Below are 23,388 nucleotides of genomic sequence, written 5' to 3'. Positions count from 1 at the left end.
TCTGTCTCACATTTTGCCCCTAGTGTTTGTTTGTTTAAGGTATCCGATCCATATTTAAAAAGATCTAATTTTTCTAACCTTGAATATCCATCATGTATGAAATACTCTGATATTAATTTGAAGCATTTTAGAGTAGAAAAAGATTTACCAAGAGAAATTTTCAAAAATATTAATAACTAAGCAGTAAATAATTATTGTAGATTGCACTAATGTCTATGGGGACAAGCACATTTTTTATAATAAACAAAATTAAATATGAAGAATATCAATAAATGCTTTAGTGGAAAGATGCATTTCATCATTAGGAATACTAAAACTATTAAAAATAAATTTTACACTGTTTATATTTTTTTAGAATTAATTTTTATAAATTAAAAAGCAAATGGTAGCAACTCTTCAAGAAAATGAAAAGGTCATTTATTAGGACACATTCTGCTCTTACATAACCACACTTAAACATAAAAATTATGTCCAAGTATACGAAGTCGAAGCCCATACATATCAGTTATGCATCCAGATACATTGAATCTGGGTCTATTATGGATCGGATACCTTAAGGAATATACCGACATTGTTTAAATTTTTTTAGACCAAGCCCACAGCAGATCTTTATGTGAAACCCCAAGTCTACAGCATATTCTTTTACCTCTAGGCCCTGGCTCACACACCACTCATGGGTAAAGGTGTGCAGAAAAATTGAACCAAGTTTCAAGGTCATGGGTCTTTAGGGTAAAATTCCTGTCAAGAGAGTATTTGTTAACTATTTCGCCCATATGTCTTCAAAGCGTATCCATTTATAATAACAGTCAATAAAAAAACCCACCCAAAATATATATCTTTTTGAGACACTGGAGCAAATTTAAACATCAAAATGTTTACTTTGGTGTTTTTTGAGGGTATGAATTATGCCAGCATTGCAGATTTTTTTTTCCAATGAAATGTAACACATTAGTTTAAAAAAAAATGCAAGGTGAATATTTATTTTAATACTTTTCCCCAATTCAACCCCCCCCCCCCCCCAAATTTTTTTTATTCATACACATGCAAGAATATCACATCTTCGTACATTAAACAAGACAGTGCTGGTTTGAGAAACTTTCCCCAAAGATGTGGGAGTTACTTCATACAATGATTCTAGGTCTGAAAAGTCCTTGGTTCAATTCCCATTTAAGTCCCACAAAATAAAACAGAGTTTTCCTTTTTTACTATTTATTCATTAATTAATCTGATGTAATATAACATTTAGTACATGTTTTACAAGTTACAGCAAGGAAGAATGTGTATACATGTGATTTTTCTGAACACTTCTATGATAAAGTTCATTAAAAAAATCACATGCCTAATATTACAATTAGACATAAATATGCATTTGTAAAACTGGTCAGGTCAAGGAATCTTGTAATGAATTTGAAATACTAGCAAGTGTCCTCTACTTTTGTGAGAAAGTTCTGTTAAGTATATTCTACTTAAACTCGTGTTTCATTAAATGAAAGTTGTGCTCAACAGATTTTAAAATCATGTTCACTATCTTCTCTGATGAGACTGGAAGCCTTTTTTACACATGTATATATCTATATAAAAAAAATATTTAAGGAAGCTTGATACATATTTTTGGAAAATATAGATCCATCAAATTTACATTAGATTCTGGGGAAACGTAAAAGGGATAATTTTTCTATGTGTTCTAAACCAGGCAACAAAATTATCAAGTTGTTTTTAATTAATTAATGGACAACAAGAGGGAAGTAGGTATCAAACCAACTAACTTGTGAATCCCTGCAAGTGTTTAACAGCTGTTTAATGAACAGTCATCACTTTAATCAATTATATTTACTTTCTAAAAAAAAGATCCACTGCAATTCTTTCTAAAAAAAATTCCTAGCTGACATACCCCCCCCCCCCTTCCAGGTTGATTGTATCAAACTTCCTTTCAATTCAAAGAGGAAAAAATTGTCAACAAATGCCCAGATACATATACAAGTAACAAACTCTGACAACCATGCTGAATACAAACGGGGACTTGAACTAGACTGAAAAATAAAAACAAAGCTCACTGTCTCAAAACTACCTCTACCTACACAACATGGCCAAAGGCATATGTGAACAGGTAGGCAAGTTTCCTCCGATTGGTTCAACTAAAGTGAATTCATTGAATGCTTCCTGTTCGAAAAGCAGGATACAAGAGGTAGTTGAACCAGATCAGATCAACAGACCAACAGAGGCTGAAGTGAGTTTGTTTCATCTAGGGTTACTTTTAAAGCTAAACAAAAATGTTGTTCACCGATAACTTTTTGTTCTGACACATTGCATACAAACTGCAGTACTGCGGAAATCGATACAAAATAAAGCACTCTTCGTCAACAAATACGAACTCATACATATACATATTTAAAAAAAAAAACGAGAAAAATTATATGAATAAAATTTATATTAAGATTTTAAACTCTATAACAACTTGATTTAATAATAATAAAAAAAAAATCTAGTACAAATCAGAAAAATACATATATACACACATGAATGCATGTATCAACCCTTCTACATAGAACGTGCATAGCTGCATAATATGAGGATCAGTAAGGCAAAATTCCATTGTATGGCTAGTACCAATATCATATCCTTTAAACCAAAACAACTTAAAAAAGAAGTACCTAAAGTGTATTTTCCAATTTCTGGAAATTTTTTCAATTCAACTATTGATTAAAAATTTTTTTGATTGGTGAAATGTATAGGCACACACTATCTCTTTAAATTTTCTCTACAAATAAAATGTTTTAGGAAACACTGCTTTATATCAAAGGTCTCACAATTTCTTTAATACTGTTATGAACATGTATTAGACAGTTGTTGTTGTCCAAACCTGGTTTTCTTGTTTGTTTTGATGTGCGAAACCAAATTTACTTGTGCCACCAGGATGTGATGAATGTTAATTGCTGTTACTGTAAATTACCAAAAATAGAGCTTTCCTTTTCATTTTAAGTACATTTGATGCATCTAAATCAATCATTAACATGGAAGTCAACTGCATAAAATTTTGTTTTTACCTTATGAAAAACTGTTTTTGATTCTACAGCGATTGATAATGTTTCATTTGTACAGGTTGTGGTGTATATCTAATGCCACATCTTTGCTAACACGAATCATTAGATGACGAACAAACAAGTAATTGGATTAGAAAAAAGAGGATGACTACACAGTAGAAAAATATACTGTACCAAAATTCAAAGTACATGTACGTGTACATGAAAATCAATAAAAAAGAAAAGAAAAGACATTCCCCGACCGATGTGTGCATGCTACATTATGCATTCAAATTCTCATTATTGATCACCGACATCTTACAGCCTATCAAAATGGAGGAAGAAAAAAAAAGTGTCAATTATGTAGCAGCCTTTTACTGAAGTCCTCTAGGATAAAAAGTCTGTCACAAGTTCCTGTCCTGCTGCGTTATAAGACCTTACACTTCTTCTTCTTTGGCTTGGCTTTTGGGCATAGAACTGCTCGGATTGCCTCGTCAAAAACGTTTTTAAGACCCTTCTGCGTCAGTGCAGAGCACTCAAGATATTTGACAGCGTTGATTTCCTTGGCCATAGCGAGGCCTTGAGGGTAAGTGATGGGAGCCAACCTTTTCTCTTTCAGTTTCTCCACCGTTTCTCTGTCCTCTCGTAGATCTAGCTTGGTACCCACCAGGATGATTGGAGTGTTGGGACAATGATGACTGACCTCGGGGTACCACTGTAAGATAACATTCAGACTGATCATGTGCCATACGAATAGTCTTTTACTTTAATGAATAAATTTCTCAATATTGTGCATTTTTAAAAATCATACAAAAATAGAATTTGCCTTTTTATGTCATCTTGAAATAACATTGCTAATTTGCTCATAGCCTTTGTTGTTGCTATTGTATTTTTCTATCCTGTTTCTTTTTAGAAATTATTTCAACACCAGAATAGCAGAGAGTATACATTTAAATTTAAAATCTTATATAATCTCAGATCATCAAATGAAACATTGGACATTATTACTTAAACATGCAGATGTACCTTTGCTCTGACATTTTCGAAACTGGCAGGGCTTATCAAGGAAAAACAAATGAGAAACACATCCTGAAATGAACAAAAAAAAATGAATGCATCCAACTTCATTACTCAATTCTTTGAAACAGGCAAAGGGAAATTAAATTACTGGTATATGTAAATTAGCATTGAAACCCAATTTGATAGCTTATATATCAAATGCATACTGGAAGGCTTCCTCAAATATAAATATCATTCGAAATAACTTTGGTACAATAAATGTACAATAATACTTGTATTAATCATACTCTGTAAACTTAAGGAGGCTGAATGGTCAACAAATTAACCACAACATCTTCCTTAAATTTTAGATATGATTTGTTAAGGTATATACTATTATTTAGTTAAAAATAATTAAAATATTCTGCTTTTAAATTTGAATATTTTGCAATATTTTTATGTAGAGCCCTTCTTCTTAGAGAGATCACTGTACAGAACCGATCTGACCTAACTTAACAGAAAATAAACCCCAACTAAACCCTGGGTTTACTTTCTTGGTTTACTCGAGGTTTACTAGAGTGGACCCAGAGTAAACTCAGAGTAAACCCAGAGTGGACACAGAGAGTAAATCCGGTCAGAAGTATACCCCTGAAAGCAGATGCTGTGTATTCAGAATATAAAAGGGGCAGGAATTACAGGCAGTAGGATGGTAAGATAAAAGATGGGTCTACTTCACAGTTCAGTTCGTACAGTTGACCTCAAAAGCAATTTCCAAGTAAACCCAAAGGAAACCCCGAGTGGACCAAAATTTTCAAAAAGCAAACCCAGAATAAACCCCAATAGTAAACCTATAGGGTTTAGTTGGGGTTTACTCTGGTGTTAGGTTGGGTCCGATCGGTACTGAACATGCAGTCTAAAAATGGCAACAGTCATCCAGCTCTCTTAATGTGGGATATCTTTCAACTTTAAGCACCAATTATTAATATCCCCACTCTATGTATGTAGGTACTGTAGAACAAAATTAAACTCACTGTCTGTGGATAACTCAGGGGACGTAACCTGTCGTAGTCTTCCTGTCCAGCCGTATCCCACAATCCAAGATTTATGGGCTTCCCATCAACCATTACATTGGCTGAATAGTTGTCGAATCTGCAGCGAAACAAGGAAATAATTTAGACGACAAATCAACAGTAGTTATAAGCAGGAACTCTTCACAGTTTCTTAGATATCAACAGTGTTATAGAGGAATAATAATGCCTTACTTCTCTTTATCAAAACACCAATATTTTTGTTGTTGATTAGATTGCCCTCAAATAAATACAAAACCAATGTTCCATAGATCATGAGCAAGATATTTAATCAACCTTTTTAATGGATCCTACAGGTGAAGAATGTAAGGCAACTCCAAACAAAATCATTAAAATGAAATTAAGGAGAAGCACATGATATCTTATTTAGATTTATTAAATATCAACTTTATGGTCAGTACATACACAAGTAATTTTTATACAAGATAAAGGCAACCTATATTCATCAAAGCTATCAAAGAATATTTCTGCATTTTGTACACATAAAAAAATACAATAGTCTTTTAAGTCTTTATATTTTCAGGTTTTTGAATTGAAAAAAAAATTTGCATCTTTAATAAAATCAGTTTTTTTAACATCATTGTATAAAACTACTTTAAAATCTACATGTTAACTAAGCAAGAAAGCATTAGCTAAGAACGTTTTTAGACATGTAACATTAACACTTATTCTTAAACTGTCTTTTCCATTTAAGGCATTGTTGGAAAATTACATAACTGCATTACATAACTTTTAATCAAAATGTACAGTAATGTTACTAAGGTTAAAAAATCTTAAGAAAAATTATAATACATGTACATTTATATAAAGCATGAGGTAAAAAAGTACAAAATATAATATACAAATAGAGTCAGTGAAACTATACACAAAAATGGATATTTACATTATTCTATATACAAAACGAATATTAGAGACATCACTAATAAGCGTTAATTTTCTTTGAAAATCCAAAATGCACGATAAAACTTTTTAAAAGTATCTTTGGTTTAATTGTTTCTTATATGGCCTCAATTTAGTCCATTAATCTCAAAAATGTGTATGATTGACATAAATTTCAGTAAACAGCATCTAATCTTAACCCAAAAAAATGTTCTCTTGTGTTCTACCTTTTCATAGTAAATTAAATCATCCTTGATCTTGCATACACATATTTTATCAATAAAGTTACGGAGCAAAAGTTCTTGATCCTCTGGTAATCATAATGCTTATGTAAATGACAAAAAATCAATGCATCATGGGAATGTTCCAGGAAACAGAATTATTTACTAAATCTTAATGTCCTTCTCATAGTAAGACACAGCCTTTCTTCGTTTTCTTTGTCGGCTTGGGACACAGCACGGCTCGTATTGCTTCATCAAACACCATTTTCAAACCTTTCTGGGTAAGGGCAGAGCATTCTAGGTACTTGACACTCCCCAGCTCCTTAGCCAGTGCTAGCCCCTGGGGGTAGGTGATGGGGGACAATTTCTTCTCCTTTAGTTTCTCTATCGTATCTTTATCGTCCCTCAAATCCAGCTTTGTTCCCACAAGGATGGTTGGGGCATTGGGACAATGGTGGTTGACTTCTGGGTACCACTGCACAAAAAAGGTCACATTATTACTGTGGAATACTGTAAAAATTTATCATAAAGATTCTCACAAGTTCTTTACAAAGAAAAATGGGGGGAAAACAGTGTGTAGATAAAGATATAGGTGGTTTGAAAACTGTAGTATGCTCTGTATTGATTTTTCTTAAAAGGACGTTAAAAACTGCAAACATTGACTTATTGTTTAGCTTCCTGTTTTACATGCTTGTAGCCTTGTACAGTTGTACCTTATGTAAGAAAATTCCGAACAATCTGGATTTGACCGACATTTAGTGAAGCAATACAAAATGTGCTACTAGATAATGTTGAATGTCTCCCTTGACACAAAACCATTGGAAAATTGAGTGCCGTTATTTCTATACATGTACATGTATTTCCTTGACATGAATACTGCATATACTTCCATGTAGATATTTATACATATACAGTACATGTACTCATTTATATATTTATATCATTTTTCCAAAATCCTCACATATAAAGGAGGAAAGAATGGGATGGACGAATGTGTGTCTGCATGGCTTATCCTTTTAACAGGAAATCTTACACATTTGATAATGACACACTTGACTTATGACAACGTTCATTCAAGACCCTTAATGAAGGAACAAATCCACTGGAAAAAAGGGGGAAACACTTGTGAATAAGAATGTTGTTTGAACTTTGGATATTTGGATATTTTAAGGAAAAGCTCATAACACACCTTTTTATAATAAGTTTGTCTTCACAGAGTAAAAACTATGCTATGAAAAAGCGTAAAAAGAAACAGGAAGACAAAATTAACATATAGTTACTTAGTTAAAAATATTTCTAGCAATAAAGTTGGATGGATAATTTTCATTCATTTTATAAATCTAAAAGAGTGTCCCCACATAATAATTAATATAATTAATGTGCAATAAATACCAAAAGGGAAAACAACAAAAACTTTCTTCATAATAAATATGAAGGAAAAAAATCCACCAGAAAAACGATGTTCAGAATATGCTGTCATATGAATAAATCAATGCTTAGGCTACCATTTATTTGGGTCAGACTAAACTAGCGGTACATGTACATAGTTGATTGGATACATTATCACGATACCCGAGATGTGATACATATTATGATACATTGTAATCCAATAATAACATGAAAAACCGTTTTAAAATTACTCAACTTGTCGACATTTTTCCATTATAAATCAAATGAGCATTGCACAATTGACAAATAGTTTTATCTGATCAGTTTTATCTCTATTAAACAGGTTATCCAAAAGTTTCCCACATCCCAGATTTGCTTTCTAACAGTTTTGTCAACTTTTCGCTGTCTTTCGCCATCTTTGTACATGTACTTTCATATTTGACATGCAGACTAAAATTAGCCGATACATAAAGCTCAGACATTTTTCAGAAATTTAATAACATGGTCACTCAGGTATCATAGTACCGATAAAATTTGGTATATTGACTCCAATGAAGTGTTAGCATTAAAGAAGAGCATAAAGCAACAATAATTATTAGTCCCCTACCGGTTTTCACCGGAGGGGACTATAGCTTTCCTCTGTGTCTGTCTGTCCATCCATCCGTCTGTCCCACTTCAGTTTTCCACACTTTTTTTCTTAATGCATTTGAGGAATAATATGAAATTTGCTGAACAGCTTCAAAATGTCAAACTACAGATCAAGATTACACTTTTGTAGCGTCTGGTCGACATATTTTCGAGGAAATTAATTTTTTATATTCCAATTTTTTAATGTTCGGGTTCGATATTCTGCATAACAGTGCATTGTTTTCACAATTTCCACAAACCGGTAGGGGACGTGAATTGCTTATGCAATACTCTCAGAATGCTTGTTTACATAGTGTATCGGTAGTGGAATCACCGTTAAATGATATAAATGGACAGTGTATACTGTGTGTCAAGAAATGGAGTTGTGATAAAAGAAGTGCAGCATAAATATTTTCATACCTTGGCTCTTATGTTTTCAAAACTAGCTGGACTGATCAGTGAGAAACACATCAGAAAAACATCCTGAAATAGAAACAGAAAAATAATTTATATTTTCACATTTTAACACATCATAACTTTTATTTCTCATAATATTATGCATGTTTTTGCCATGGTCTGGTATTTAATTAATGATTAAAATATATGAGTAGTTTGAGTACTAGTACTTTATACGGATTTGTATATCCTTTAAAGCTGCTTGGTCCGATTTTATATCAAATTTTATGCACGCTTTTAAACGATGGCTATGCTTAGTATATGTATAATAATAGACATTGCAGTAGTTTTACCCGTCAATTATGCCAAATTTTAATGAAGAAAAATACGTACAAAATTTGCTAACAAAACAAACGACATTAAAAGGTACCGCATTATTTCGCCTCATGTTAAATTTCACCCCTGACGACGAGACGGGTATGGTTGTATTACGACTTTGACATCGCTTTAAATAAAGGTCGAAATGATCATATTACAAATAAACGTGTACGTTTTGTTCGCTAATATTTCCAAAGTCTGCTTTCTTTACAATCGATGCATAGCATGCGGGTTGAATAACCCCAATCATTCGGGGGACGAAACCAAGCGGTTTCCTTTTCTAAACATTCCCGTGATGCATTTTGGTTTGTTTTTTTCGTTTGCCCAAAGAGAAATTATTTTTATTTACTTTGAATATTTCTAACTTTGAAAGGAGACTGATTCTGCTGGTGTAAATAGGAGAAAGTCCATAACTTTCTAAGATAAATGATTTGTATGGAAAAAATTTTGATACTGTAATTACAAAAAAATCGGACCAAGCAGCTTTAACAAATGGATGTCAAATTGGTGCTCTACATTAATTTCTGATCTAATGCTCAAAGAAAACCATTTTACTGTCCATTGTTAAGGAGATTTTCTCCATTTTGCAGCTACTGTAACCAGTGAAATATTCGTCCCCACTTTATTTTTGCCTCTATCGCCATTGATGTCAACATGCAAATTCAAGACAAAGTCTCAAATTATCTCTCTTTAAACACAACTTTGTCAGGGGGAATTCAAGACGAGGTGAAACTGTTTGCAAATGAAGAAGGACAATATAACAGGGGCAAAAATAACCCTGTATACAGTTAGGGAAACATAAAAAATTTCAACTCACAGTCTGTGGATAACTCAGGGGACGTAACCTGTCGTAGTCTTCCTGTCCAGCCGTATCCCACAATCCAAGATTTATGGGCTTCCCATCAACCATTACATTGGCTGAATAGTTGTCGAATCTGGAATTTTATAAACAAACTAAGGTTGTATTTATTATTTTCACAAAACCATATTGCCTTTGCATTACATTAGTTAAATAAAAATAAAAGTCTTCAATACAGAATGATAAAGTAATACATGTATTGGAATACATAAAGATAAAGTTCAATATTTTAAAAAAGTTTTTAAGACTGGAGAGTTTTGTAAGATTTTCATACCACATGCCATTAGAAGAATTTAGTTAACATATGATTGTACATTTTAAAGTTATGATATTCATAAGTAATAAATTCATGCTATGAATTGAATGAAAAGAAACAAGCATTGAAAACACAGGCAACCTATTGAATCCTCTCAGGTAACTTGAGAACACCTATGTAAAATGATCCCCCTGATCAAGAAAGTCAGCTACCCCAATGTATTAAAACAATAAATAAGGCATCTCTGTATTTTAACACAGGTAACACTGATTCTCATTTTACGATTTTGTATACTGTCCGTTATCTCAAATCTCAGGCATTTCTTGATTAAAAGGGTACAGATTTTTACACACAAACAAAATTTCAATGGATGTTAACTCAGTACACATTATCATACAACAATACTTCCTGCTATTCTGATAACTTGAATTTCCCCTAGCTAAAGTGTCACTGAACAACCAACCAGGATAAAATAATTGCCCACCTTTCCATCTATTCCAGTTCGTTTTGAAAAGTACCGGTATACATATGTACAACAATACAGATGACCAGCATCTGCTGTTGATGAAAATTAACCCTAGTATATAATAATATCAATTAAGTTGCTGTTGTTCTGTGATATGTCTTCTTTATATAAGATTTAGCATTTACAAGTAATTTTGTTGATAGTTTTAGGAAATTTTTCGGAAGCTTTATTTTCATCCTTGTTTGCACCGCTTCATTTAAATTTTTGTCATAATTACATTTTGAGTTGATGTAGCGGTTGCACAAATTTGCTTTGGGTGTTCTGACAATTAAGTGGTATATAAACTTCAATAATGAGGGCACCAATCAACTACAAATGTATTCTTCTCCATCCAGAATGTTTGCCAAAACACAGCACCTTCCTTTAATGCCCCTATGTCATACATATGTTGAGTGTGTTTTTTAATTAATAATTCATGTAATTAAAATTGAAGGAATGACTAATGACCACTTTATATCAAAGAAAGCAAACTTGGTCTTGAATCAATATCTCTGTCCATTCTTTAGTGTAAGCCACACAATAGGAGAGGGTTTGAAGTGGATTAGGGCTGGGTGGGGAGGAGGGGGGGGGGGGGCTACAACAGAAGTATAAAGGATTTTCTAAATACAGGTCACATGATGGTCTACCTAACATTACAACATGTCCCCCCTTCATTCATCATTAAGGGAGATGAAAGCATTTACATCCAGGATAAACATACCTCAAAGCCCAAACACTGAGAATTATAATCTGATCCCCTCACTTACATACTTCCTGAAACAATTTTGTTACAAGCAATATACAGTCTCTCCTTCCTAAATGACTACTTTGCTACACTGTTCAGATAACATGCTCACATGTGCATAGGGTTGCAAGAGATTCAGCAAGTAACAGCCAAGCACCATTGTTTTAGAGAAAATGATATAGCAGACTAGAAAGGCCTTCATATTAGGAACACAATAACTTGGTAACAATTAAAGCACAGCTAACTCATAAACATGATAAAGGGGTTAGTTTTTTCCCCTTTATATTTTGGTCATATATGTATCACCAACAAAGCACAAAGAGGTATTGAGGTATTATATTACCAAACTAGCAAAGTTTAGTAAAGTTTAACTGCGGTACTCTAAACTACAAATCCCCCAATTCTAGTCACACATTTGATTATTCGAATATACTCACCACATATTTTGTCTTCTTTAAAATTCTTTACTGGACATTTTCTCTTCTCTTTTTTTTCATATATGATCCAGGTTAATGGCGCATGAAAATGTCCTTACTTTGCACTGTGCATTATCGGACAGATTTCAAAAAATGCATCTCACTCTTGCCCTTTACGCTATGCAAATGACGCAACTTGAAAGCATCGAGTATATAAATTCGGTAACAAGGCGTTGTTATTTTACTGCACATTGCTAAAGACATGTCAAGTTCACAAGTCTGTGCAGATGTACAAAATTTTAATACAGCGAAATGACATTTATAGCAGTTTGTTCTGCCGAAACAAAACAAGAGAAGATATATATGCCTTGATTATCAGAACTGTTAATTGTGAAAAGATTTGAGAGATACAATTTTGGCATGCATGAGTAGAGTCAGATGTTTGCAAGCAATCTTTTTTAATTCAAACACGTACTGTTGAACATGTTGATAAATACTTTTTTAACATCATATAATTGAAAACATTTTGGGGGCATTTCATTTACTATAGATCACAGACTATCAGTTTGTGCACAAATACTCTGATACATATGATGCTCTTGGTTTTACAGTTTTAATTAGTCTCTTATAGTTTGATGGATGAAAATGTACTTACACAGTTGGAATATATTCTCCAGGGAAGGCATTTGTGGTGTAACTGATGAGAAGACATGTTTTACCCACCGCTCTGAAAAAGGCAACATAAAGAACACGTAATGATATTTCTGTAGCAATAAAACCTATTCTAAACATTTAACCTTACTCTTTTATGTTTAATGATCACATCAGATTAGAAATTATTATTCAGTTGTGTGGTACAATAAATGTTCTATTGAGTTAATGTTGATATTTCAAAGACAATACAAATAAAAGTGCCATTCAAAAAATTGAGGTTATCAACATGTTTTGATCATTTGATCATGATGCCATAAAACAAGTTAGTCATCCTGTCGTATTAATTAGTCCACGCACATGTCCAAAGGCCATGCGCCAGTAATTCTTTAATCCCTTGTAGACATATGAATCACAGACTGACCACTGTCTCTCGTGTTGTAGAAAACAATCACATGTAAAACTTTCCTCACGTAATGTATACATCCACATTACCGACAATAATGTATATGATGTTGCCGCTTAATCACAGGAAGTTTGACATTTATGAAAAGTTCTACACTTGACCTCTTCAACTTCCTAGTATGTGGATAAAATGCCGTTAATTTCTATATTCCTGTGCAAATTGTAAAGTTACTTTGAACACATAGCACATCTGTATGAAATGTGATGATATCTACATGATATACACCGCAGTGTGCCCTAAGCTTTAATCAAGTGAAAATATTAACTGAATTATGAAAAACAGTGGAGAGAAAGCCTTTTCACAAAGTCCGCCTCGCCTCTACATAAACAAGCACCTGCCATCATTAAAATCAGTTTAAAATCCTTACCCGTCTCCTACAACAACACATTTGATCGCCTGCATATTTAATCAAGCTCTTAAGTTATCCTAATTGGTAAGTATGTTGGCCCGGCAAACTTCTGGGACCTCTCCCTCTTTACTCGTCTGAAATATGGCTGTCGTCGAATAAATAGCTAGTCGTATTCTAGTACTATTTTTAGATTCGCCGAAAATAAACGAGAACTCCCGGATGTAAAGTGTACGGCCGCTTAGTGCCATTAAAACAATTATTTGATTTTTCCCCCATTTTATCAGTTTATGCAATATTTTAATAATTGTTACAATTATAGAGTTCTTTGATGTTATTAAAAAAGTAAATTTCATTTAAAAACTCCCCAACTTCATGCAAAAATGAATTCCTAATTTAGAATTTTATTTATAGTATCGAGTTAAAAATTAAATACGCATATGCAATCAAAATACTGGCTATTTTTATCAATCAGATACTGTTTCTATATTTGATCAATTCTATAGAATCTATAGAAAAACTTTTATATTTATATGGCAACGTAATGCACAAATAAATACAATCTGGAACTGTCCTTGTAATTTTACAAAACTATTTAAATTAATTCAAAGCAAATCGATAAGAAGTTTATCTTATTAAATGATTGTCAGTATCATACCAGTGTACTGAACATTTTTGAACTATGAACGAAATCTGTTACAGTCTCGGACACTCTATAAAAATTTCAATTAAAATTATTAAAGATCAAACCGAATATGTAATATACAGAATTTTATTATATGAAATTAAATTGAGTACATGAATCTCTGTAACTGCATGATTGCGAATTTTTTTATCTTATTAAAATTATATTATTTATTAATTGACAAAACTTACATTCAAAAGGTCAAAATCACTATACAACAAGTGCATAACCAATATAAAGGCACTTCCTCTGACTCCATTGAGGACCACAATTTCCTGGAAGTTCTGCTCATGGAAATTAGAGGTGTCACCATTTCATATTCTTCTTTTAAGAAAAAACAAAAGGACGAGCAAGAGAGGTCCTTGTTAGAAGATATAGAAAAATTGGAATAAATTCCTCATGTTAATATTGATCTTGTTAGTGAAAAAAAAATTGGAACTAGAAAGTCTTGGGGGGAAAAAAATTACAGGGACATGTTATAAGGTCACGTGCCAAATGGGTAGAAGAAGGGGAAAAACTTACCAAATATTTCTGCAGCCGGGAATCTCGAAATTCTTTAAATAAAACTAATAAGAAGGTGGAGTTGGATGAAAACAATACTATTTATGATCAGTCTGAAATTTTACAGCAGGTAAAGCTTTTTTTTTACAAAAGTTTGCATACTTGTAGAGAGTCTGAACACATTGATATAAATCTTACAGATGTATTAAATCCCCTACATTTTCAGAGGCTCGATAGATAGACTTCAGATTCCCTCGAGGGTAATATCATCGGAAACGAAATTTCCTTAGTTTTAAAAAATATGAAAAATAACAAATCTCCAGGAAGCGATGGATTCACTGTTGAGTTCTTTAAATTTTTTTGGAGAGATCTAAAGTTGTACATTGTATCAGCTTTAGAATTGTATACTTAGTAAACAAGAGCTTCCCATCACTCAAAGGCTCGGAATTATATCCTGTTTACCCAAGGGTAATAAGCCAAAACAAATTTTTAAAAAATGGCGCCCAATTATCTTGCTAAATGTCATCTATAAACTTATCTCAGGGCTCATTATAGTTATAGAAAAAGATCTACCCTTGATTATCTTATTTCAGAATCACAGTCAGGTTTTATGAAAGGCAGATACATAGGTGAAAACACAAGGTTTATATATATATATATGTATATATATATATATATATATATATATATATATATATATATATATATATATATATATATATATATATATATATATATATATATATGACCTTATGGCATATACAGAGTCATTAAATATTTCCTGGCTTACTTGTTCTCATAGATTTCGAAAAGGCATTTAATTCTATTGCATGGGAGTTTATTTACAAAGTTTTGCATTTTTGGGGGTTTGGAAAAAATATAATTAGCTGGTTAAGACTTTAAATACAAACTTTAAAGCAGCTATTATGCAATGTGGTTATCTGTCTGATCAATTTGACATACAGAGAGGTTGCAGACAAGCTGATCCGATTGCTCCATATCTATTTTTACTGTATGCAGAGATCCTAGCCATACTTATCAAACAGAATACAAACATTAAGGGTATTATAGTCAATGGTAAAGAACACAAGATAACTCAATATGCAGATGATACAACACTGACACTTGATGGTTTTCCAGAGTCTGTTTTTAATTCTCTAGATACTTTAGAGTTTTTCTCAAAATTTTCTGGATTAAAAATTAATAGCTCAAAAACCAAGGTGGTTTGGATAGGCTCAAGAAAGTTCTCAGATCAGGTTTTTCACCATACTCGATGGAAACTCGTTTGGGGTAGTACAACTTTAAATCTGTTAGGGATAGAATTCTGTGTAGAATTAGATAAAATTACTTAATTAAATTACAACATACAACTGCCAAAAATTTTTTCACTGATTCAACAATGGAACAAAAGGATTCTAACTCCTGTTGGTAGAGTAACGGTGGCCAAGACTTTAATTTTGCCGAAATTGAATAATCTATTTATTTCACTTAATTCCCACACCCGATAAAGCATTTTTATCCTCACTGAATACAGCAATATTTCATTTTATATGGAAATCTAAAGATGATAAAGTAAAAAGACAGATAGTTACTCAACATTACACAAAAGGTGTTTTAAAAATGCTAGATGTCCATAATTTCGTTTCTTCTCTCAAATGTTCATGGATTAATAGGTTAACTCTCAAACACAAACCATGGATGGGTATTTTTTTGGCAATTAACGGCAAAGATGTTATTATGAAAATGTTATCAGAAAGATGATTAAACAAAATAATGTTTTTTGGCAAGATGTTTTTCAATCATGGCTCCAGGTAGTGAACATGTTAAACAAACAGCATGGTTATATTAAGAAATTTTTTTATCAATGTTCCACTATGGCACAACTCTTGTATTATAGAACTTTACTGAAGTGGTTCCAACTCCAATATCAAAATGGAATAATAAATTACCACTTGAACAAAATTTGTACATACAAGACTGTTTCAAAATATGTTTTATGACAACTAATGATTCATCTGTTCAATGGCTACAGTACAGAGTTCTACACAGAATTCTTCCTGTCAACTATTTGAAAAAAAAATCAAGATCATTGCAAATGGTTGTTGTACTTTTTGTAAAGAAGTCATAGAAACAATACAACATGTATTCTTTAGTTGTACTAATATTTTACCCTTGTGGAATAATCTTAGTTTGTCTATATATAGAAAAACAAAAAAGAGGGTTGGATTCAATGTTATCAATGTACTTTTTGGAGAAAATTCTCTAATTGTAGACAATAGACCTGTGGACTTCATAATTTTATATACAAAACAATTCATATTCTATGTCTGAAGCAGAATAAGATTCCAGACTATGTTGATTTATCATATTATTTGAGTTTTAAATACAAGATAGAGAACTATGCATCAGTTCAAAAATTTCAACTTAGGAAATTAGAAAAATGCTGGTCACAGTGGGAAGATTTCTTTTGATTATAATTGTATAACCATATTATACAAAAGTGGAATTTGCTATGAATATTGTTATGTCATTTTTTTTTACCGGTAACTATAGTTTACGAACCGCAAACTATAGTTTTTATCTGTAAAACCATATTACAAATAACGGCTGTAAACTATAGTTAACGAATGCTAATTTAAGTTGATCTGCCTGCAAATGTTAATGATAGATTTTGTTGATAGATATAGATTCACATCTGTAAACTATAATTTACATTCGTTAACTATAGTTTAGAGTTGTTAATCATAGTTTCACAATCCTGACTCTATATCTATCAGATAAACTTCGATTTGCAATCGCAAATACATATAGTTGTTTTCAGTGTTAATTATAGTTTTACACATCTGAAACATAGATGATCGCGTTAACTATGGTTTACTGATGTAAAATATATATTACAATATAACACCGTTAACTATAGTTTTCTGTCAGTTAACTATAGTTAACAACCGTTAAACCTAGTTTACCGACTGTGAAAATATGATTATCTCATTTTTGTGAATTTGGCGTGCCATATGGTAGGCTTGTTTTTCATACACCGATTTCATTCAGAGTCAAAACGATTAACAGCATCAAAAAAACTGCTGCAAAAAGGACTTTCCGGAATCGGATTTATGTCCTCAATGGATTGAGTTATTGTCCTTGATGATAAGAAATTCCACAGGTTTGAGACTGCAGTGGGTATGTTTCAAACTTAACACTAACTGAGCTTTGAGCTTAAAATTCAACAAAATTCATGCTTTGATTACCTTGGTTGAAAAGTGCTTACACCTGCATGCATTGAGAGAACCGGTAGAAGACAAGCTTGAACACTCACAAATGTTTCAAAAAGAAATACTCAAGTATGATACAATGCCTTCTACAATTCACTCTTCAATCCACGTTTAAATCTTTCGCCTTTTACTAAAGATTTCCGTGGAGAGGAACATCTAATGAGTCTATAGACTTATTTTTCAAGCCCTGATTTCATTCAGGGTCAAAACGAACTCAAAATGTAAGACATGTCACACCTGGAACGATTGGTTTGAATTGTGTATGCGACATTGAGATCACATGTGACAGTTTCGGACAGAGTGAAAACACAGTTCTAAGTCAAGGTTCGGAGAGGTATAAGAGCTGCACGTCTTGTATTATATAAATAGTGCCTGTTTGGGAGGATAACAGTTGAAATCGACACCCTAAGGAAACCATTGTCAGCCAACGCGAAGCGGAGGTTGAGGATGGTTTTCGAGAGGTGTCAGTTTCAACTGTTATCCTCACAAACAAGCACAATTTTTTTTATTATACTGAATGACTTAATTTTATAGATTTTTTTTTACTGCTTTTAAATAGAAATGACGTGAATACCACGGCAAACCGTACGCGCATAATTTATGCACATGTAACAATTCGTTTTGTTATACTTTCATGTTAAATACTGAAATCTGATTGGTTAAGACGCAGTTAATAATATTTTCTATTACCCTCAGCGTTAGCAACGCACCTAGCAACGGGTAACATTAAAAAATGTTACATGCGCGAAAATTATGCGCGTACGGTTCGCTGTAGAGTTCACGTTATTCCTATTTAAAAGCAGTAAAATTTTCTTAAAAATTAAGACATTCAGTATAACAAAATAAATACTGCCTGTTTGGGAGGATAACAGTTGAAATTGACACCCCTCGAAAACCATTGTTGACAATGGTTTTCTCGGGGTGTCAATTTCAACTGTTACCCTCCCAAACAGGCACTATTTATATAGTGTTACCCATTGCTAAGTGTGTTGCTAACGCTGAGGGTAATATGACGGATTATCAACTGGGTCTAAACCAATCAGATTTCAGTATTTAAGATGAAAGTATAATAAAAGTATATATGACACCCCAATAACAGAACCACATAAACTGCTGCAAAGAGGACTTTCCGGAATCGATTTTTGTCTTGAATGAATTGAGTTGTCGCCCTTGATGATGACAAATTTCAAAGATTTGAGGCCGCAATGAGTCTGTTTCAGAACTTGGCACAGAATGAGCTTTGACCATACAATTCAACAAAATTCATGCTTTGCTTACCTTTGGAACATTATGGTTGAAAAGTGCTTACGCCTGCATGCATTGAGAGAACCAGTAGGAGACAAGCTTGAACACTCACAAATGTTTCAAAAAGAAATACTCAAGTATGATACAATGCCTTGTACAATTCACTCTGGTTTCTCTTCAATCCACGTTTAAATCTTTCGCCTTTTACTAAAGATTTCCGTGGAGAGGAACATCTAATGAGTCTAAAGACTTATTTTTCCAACCCTGATTTCATTCAGGGTCAAAACGAACTCAAAATGTAAGACATGTCACACCATGCAACGATTGGTTTGAATTGTGTATGCGACATTGAGATCACATGTGACAGTTTCGCACAGAGTGAAAACACAGTTCTAAGTCAAGGTTCGGAGAGGTACAAGAGCTGCACGTCTTGTATAAGTATATGCCACCCCAATAACAGCAGCACAGAAACTGCTGCAAAGAGGACTTTCCGGAATCGGAGTTTTGTCTTGAATGAACTGAGTTGTCGCCCTTGATGATGACAAATTTCAAAGATTTGAGGCCGCAATGAGTCTGTTTCAGAACTTGGCACAGAATGAGCTTTGACCATACAATTCAACAAAATTCATACTTTGCTTACCTTTGGAACATTATGGTTGAAAAGTGCTTACGCCTGCATGCATTGAGAGAACCAGTAGGAGACAAGCTTGAACACTCACAAATGTTTCAAAAAGAAATATTCAAGTATGATACAATGCCTTGTACAATTCACTCTGGTTTCTCTTCAATCCACGTTTAAATCTTTCGCCTTTTACTAAAGATTTCCGTGGAGAGGAACATCTAATGAGTCTTTAGACTTATTTTTCCAACCCTGATTTCATTCAGGGTCAAAACGAACTCAAAATGTAAGACATGTCACACCATGCAACGATTGGTTTGAATTGTGTATGCGACATTGAGATCACATGTGACAGTTTCGCACAGAGTGAAAACACAGTTCTAAGTCAAGGTTCGGAGAGGTACAAGAGCTGCACGTCTTGTATAAGTATATGCCACCCCAATAACAGCAGCACAGAAACTGCTGCAAAGAGGACTTTCCGGAATCGGAGTTTTGTCTTGAATGAACTGAGTTGTCGCCCTTGATGATGACAAATTTCAAAGATTTGAGGCCGCAATGAGTCTGTTTCAGAACTTGGCACAGAATGAGCTTTGACCGTACAATTCAACAAAATTCATGCTTTGCTTACCTTTGGAACATTATGGTTGAAAAGTGCTTACGCCTGCATGCATTGAGAGAACCAGTAGGAGACAAGCTTGAACACTCACAAATGTTTCAAAAAGAAATACTCAAGTATGATACAATGCCTTGTACAATTCACTCTGGTTTCTCTTCAATCCACGTTTAAATCTTTCGCCTTTTACTAAAGATTTCCGTGGAGTAGGTTCCCTTTTCTTAAGGGATTCCTAGTCAAGATGTTGGAAACTGATCTCGATGAGATGGGCATGCAGGAGATGATGGAGTTAACAGTCAAGGTCACTGTCAGAAGATCAAGACAGGGAATATCCAGGAGGGATCTAGTCCATCTTTTGCAGAGCCATGGATACTCGGATATCGTTGCTGCCTGGCAGATGGACCGCCAAGATGCCTGGTTTGTGACTTTTTCTAACAAAGCCCAGGTGAGTGACCTTGAAGGAAAAGATGTCATTTATAAAGACTTGCTGCTGCATTTCGATGTTTGTGACAGGATTGTGCTTAAGTTGAAGGTACACTGGCTCCCCTTGTGGGTCAGTAATGAGGATGTCAACAGAATTCTGGCCAAGTATGGAGAGGTGAGGAAAGTGGAGCATGTCACTGAAAATGGCATCATTACAGGGGTCCGGCAAGCAGAGCTTTCTCTCAGAGAAGGTGAACAAAGAGAGATTCCATATATATCACATATGTATGGAAATAAATGTTTAATTGTAATTCCAGGACGCCCTCCAGTATGTTTTAAATGTGAGGAAGTCGGACATTTAAGAGGGGAATGCACCACTTTCCGATATGGCAGACCACCGACCAGAAGCTATGCTTCAGTGGCGCAGACAAAAGAGGCTGTTGGTAAGTCTCAAGAACGTGTCCCAGACAATAAGGCTGTTGGTAAGCCTGAAACAGTTGAAGAGGTTGTTGGGATACCTCAGCAAGACGAGACAGAGGCTGTTGGTGTGCCGGTAGATGAAAATGAGCAGGCATCTGTTAGCAAGTTGCCTGACGATGATGAACAGTCTCAGGGGACTGTTGGCAAGTCCTCTGAGAATGCGAAAATCGGACAACAAGGTGACGATGTCTGTGAACAGTCGAGTGAGTTGGTGGCAGCAACTCCAGTGTCACCACGAGAATCCCAATGGATTGACGCGGCCGTTGAAACTGTGATGAACATTCTAGATGAGGACGATTCCCTGGGTACGGAGACAAAGAGAGCTCGTGTAGAGTACGACTCTCCGGAGAGCCCCGGGGCCCTAGAACTATCGCGAGCTGATAGACGATAAACGGACTGAACATGGACTATTCTTACTTATACTATTCCCCCCTAACCCGACCATGGCGTGCCCCCGGACTGTGATCATAAAAAATTTAAGGAGTTTTACTCCTGGTGTTATGTTATACTAAAATCATAGTCATTTAGTAAGATATTGTTTGTTATCTAAGTTTATTGTTAAAAATGTACTCATGCTATGCACGGAAAACTTTAAATTTGTAAGTTATTTAGACTACTGCTCACTGTCTTGTTCTCGTTACATGGCTAAGCGATAGTACATTTAAACTTAATCTTGTATAATGGCTTTACGCCTCCTTACTTTGAATACAAAGGGCCTTTTAAATGCCCAAACTCGCTATGAGCTATTGTCATTGTGTGTTAAAGAACAGATTTCAATATTGTTGTTACAGGAAACGCATTTTTACAATATAAATAATGTACTCTATTTTAAATCAATGTTCAATACAAATCAAGCGTATTTTAGTTTTGGTATTAATCAAAGTAGAGGGGTTGGAATTGTATTTTTAAACCCAAATATTGTTATTGAAAAATCATATGTTGATTTAGATGGTAGACTAGTATATACAGATATTATTTATAATGCTGTGCAATTTAGAATTATTAATATTTAAGCTCCTAATATTCCCCCTGAGAGGGTTGAATTTTTGAAGGATTTGTATCCACATTGTTTAACTTCTAAGCATTTAATCATTGGAGGAGATTTTAATTGTATTGTTAACCCCAATATTGATAAAATTGGTGGTAAAGTTACTTATGGTACAACAGGAAATGAACAAATTCAAGAAATTGTCAAAGATTTTCAGCTATTAGATTGTTTTAGAATATTGAATCCAGATGAGGTTAATGTAACTTTTACCTCCAGTAAAGTGGGGTGTAGATTAGATATGTTTTACATCACAAAATATCTATGTAATGATGTAGTTGTTTGTAAAAATGTACCTTTTGGTAACAGTGATCATGATGCTGTATATTTACATTTAAATGTGTCAGGTGACATCACGTTTGGCTCTGGATACTGGAAATTTAATAACTCTTTATTGCAAGATAAGACATTTGTTAATGAATTTACCAAGTACTTTTCCGATTTAATAGACGGTATGGAAATTTATCTTGAAATATGGGATCATTTGAAAGAACAAATTAAAAACTTTACTATATATTATTGTAAGAAAAAAGCCAAAGTCAAACGTGATCTATTGAAAGTATTAGAAAAGTCATATTATCGTCTGCAATATTTTGAACGAAAAAATCCTGGTCAGTTTATCGATAGAATACGCGAAATCAAAAAACAAATCAAAGAGTTACAAAATCAAAATTACATTGGCTCAAAAATACGGTCTAGAGCAGAAAATTTAATCAATCAAGAAAAACCATCCAAATATTTTTATCAGCAGGAAATAAAGAGGGCCAAGCAAAAAACTATTACCAAAATTACCACAGAGTCCTCTACATGTGTTAAATCTGGCGATATTTTAGACGCATTTACAGATTTCTATTCAAAATTGTATACGGACGAGGCAGTTGATCAGGACATTGTTGACTTGTTTTTAAAATCTTTACCAAAGTTACGTAATGATGTTTCGGCACAGTGTGAGGGCCCTATAACAAAAGAAGAGTTATTGTTGGCACTTCGAGACATGGAAAACAATAAATCACCTGGCTCAGATGGTCTTACAAAAGAATTTTATAGTACGTTTAGCTCTATACTTCTTGATCCTTTAGTACATGTGGCAAATTTAGCTTTTAAGGAAGGACATTTATCTGATACTCAAAAAATGGGTTACATTACATTGCTTTGTAAAGATCCTGATAATAGCACTGATGTCAAGAATTATAGACCTATTTCCCTCCTTAATTGTGATTACAAATTAATATCCAAAACAATTACTAATAGAGTAAAAAAAGTT

At 33.6% G+C, this 23,388-nt stretch overlaps 1 protein-coding gene and 4 non-coding genes across 5 annotated transcripts; 4 read left to right on the top strand and 1 right to left on the bottom strand.

The window, feature by feature from the left end:
* Positions 1-1,192: 1,192 nt before the first annotated feature.
* On the bottom strand, positions 1,193-13,423 carry LOC128165579 (ras-related C3 botulinum toxin substrate 1). Its single transcript, XM_052830241.1, has 7 exons — positions 13,263-13,423; positions 12,434-12,505; positions 9,815-9,932; positions 8,644-8,706; positions 6,404-6,682; positions 4,047-4,109; positions 1,193-3,735 (listed from the first exon to the last, which is right to left on the bottom strand). The coding sequence occupies exons 1-7, from the start codon at positions 13,295-13,297 to the stop codon at positions 3,448-3,450; spliced, it is 918 nt and encodes a 305-aa protein (XP_052686201.1). The 5' UTR covers positions 13,298-13,423; the 3' UTR covers positions 1,193-3,447.
* Positions 13,424-17,789: 4,366 nt separating this feature from the next.
* LOC128168396 (U5 spliceosomal RNA) lies at positions 17,790-17,903 on the top strand. Its single transcript, XR_008241337.1, has one exon. It is a non-coding gene; the product is annotated as a U5 spliceosomal RNA (small nuclear RNA).
* A 1,202-nt stretch (positions 17,904-19,105) lies between these two features.
* On the top strand, positions 19,106-19,225 carry LOC128168416 (U5 spliceosomal RNA). Its single transcript, XR_008241355.1, has one exon. It is a non-coding gene; the product is annotated as a U5 spliceosomal RNA (small nuclear RNA).
* Positions 19,226-19,712: 487 nt separating this feature from the next.
* On the top strand, positions 19,713-19,832 carry LOC128168412 (U5 spliceosomal RNA). The gene has a single exon (XR_008241351.1). It is a non-coding gene; the product is annotated as a U5 spliceosomal RNA (small nuclear RNA).
* Positions 19,833-20,319: 487 nt separating this feature from the next.
* Positions 20,320-20,443, top strand: LOC128168397 (U5 spliceosomal RNA). The gene has a single exon (XR_008241338.1). It is a non-coding gene; the product is annotated as a U5 spliceosomal RNA (small nuclear RNA).
* The last annotated feature ends 2,945 nt before the right edge of the window (positions 20,444-23,388 follow it).

This window comes from Crassostrea angulata, chromosome 10 (assembly GCF_025612915.1).
Source record: "Crassostrea angulata isolate pt1a10 chromosome 10, ASM2561291v2, whole genome shotgun sequence".
Lineage (NCBI taxonomy): Eukaryota > Metazoa > Mollusca > Bivalvia > Ostreida > Ostreidae > Magallana > Magallana angulata.
Note: the sequence above shows the minus strand (reverse complement) of the source record. Positions and strands in the feature narration are given on the sequence as shown.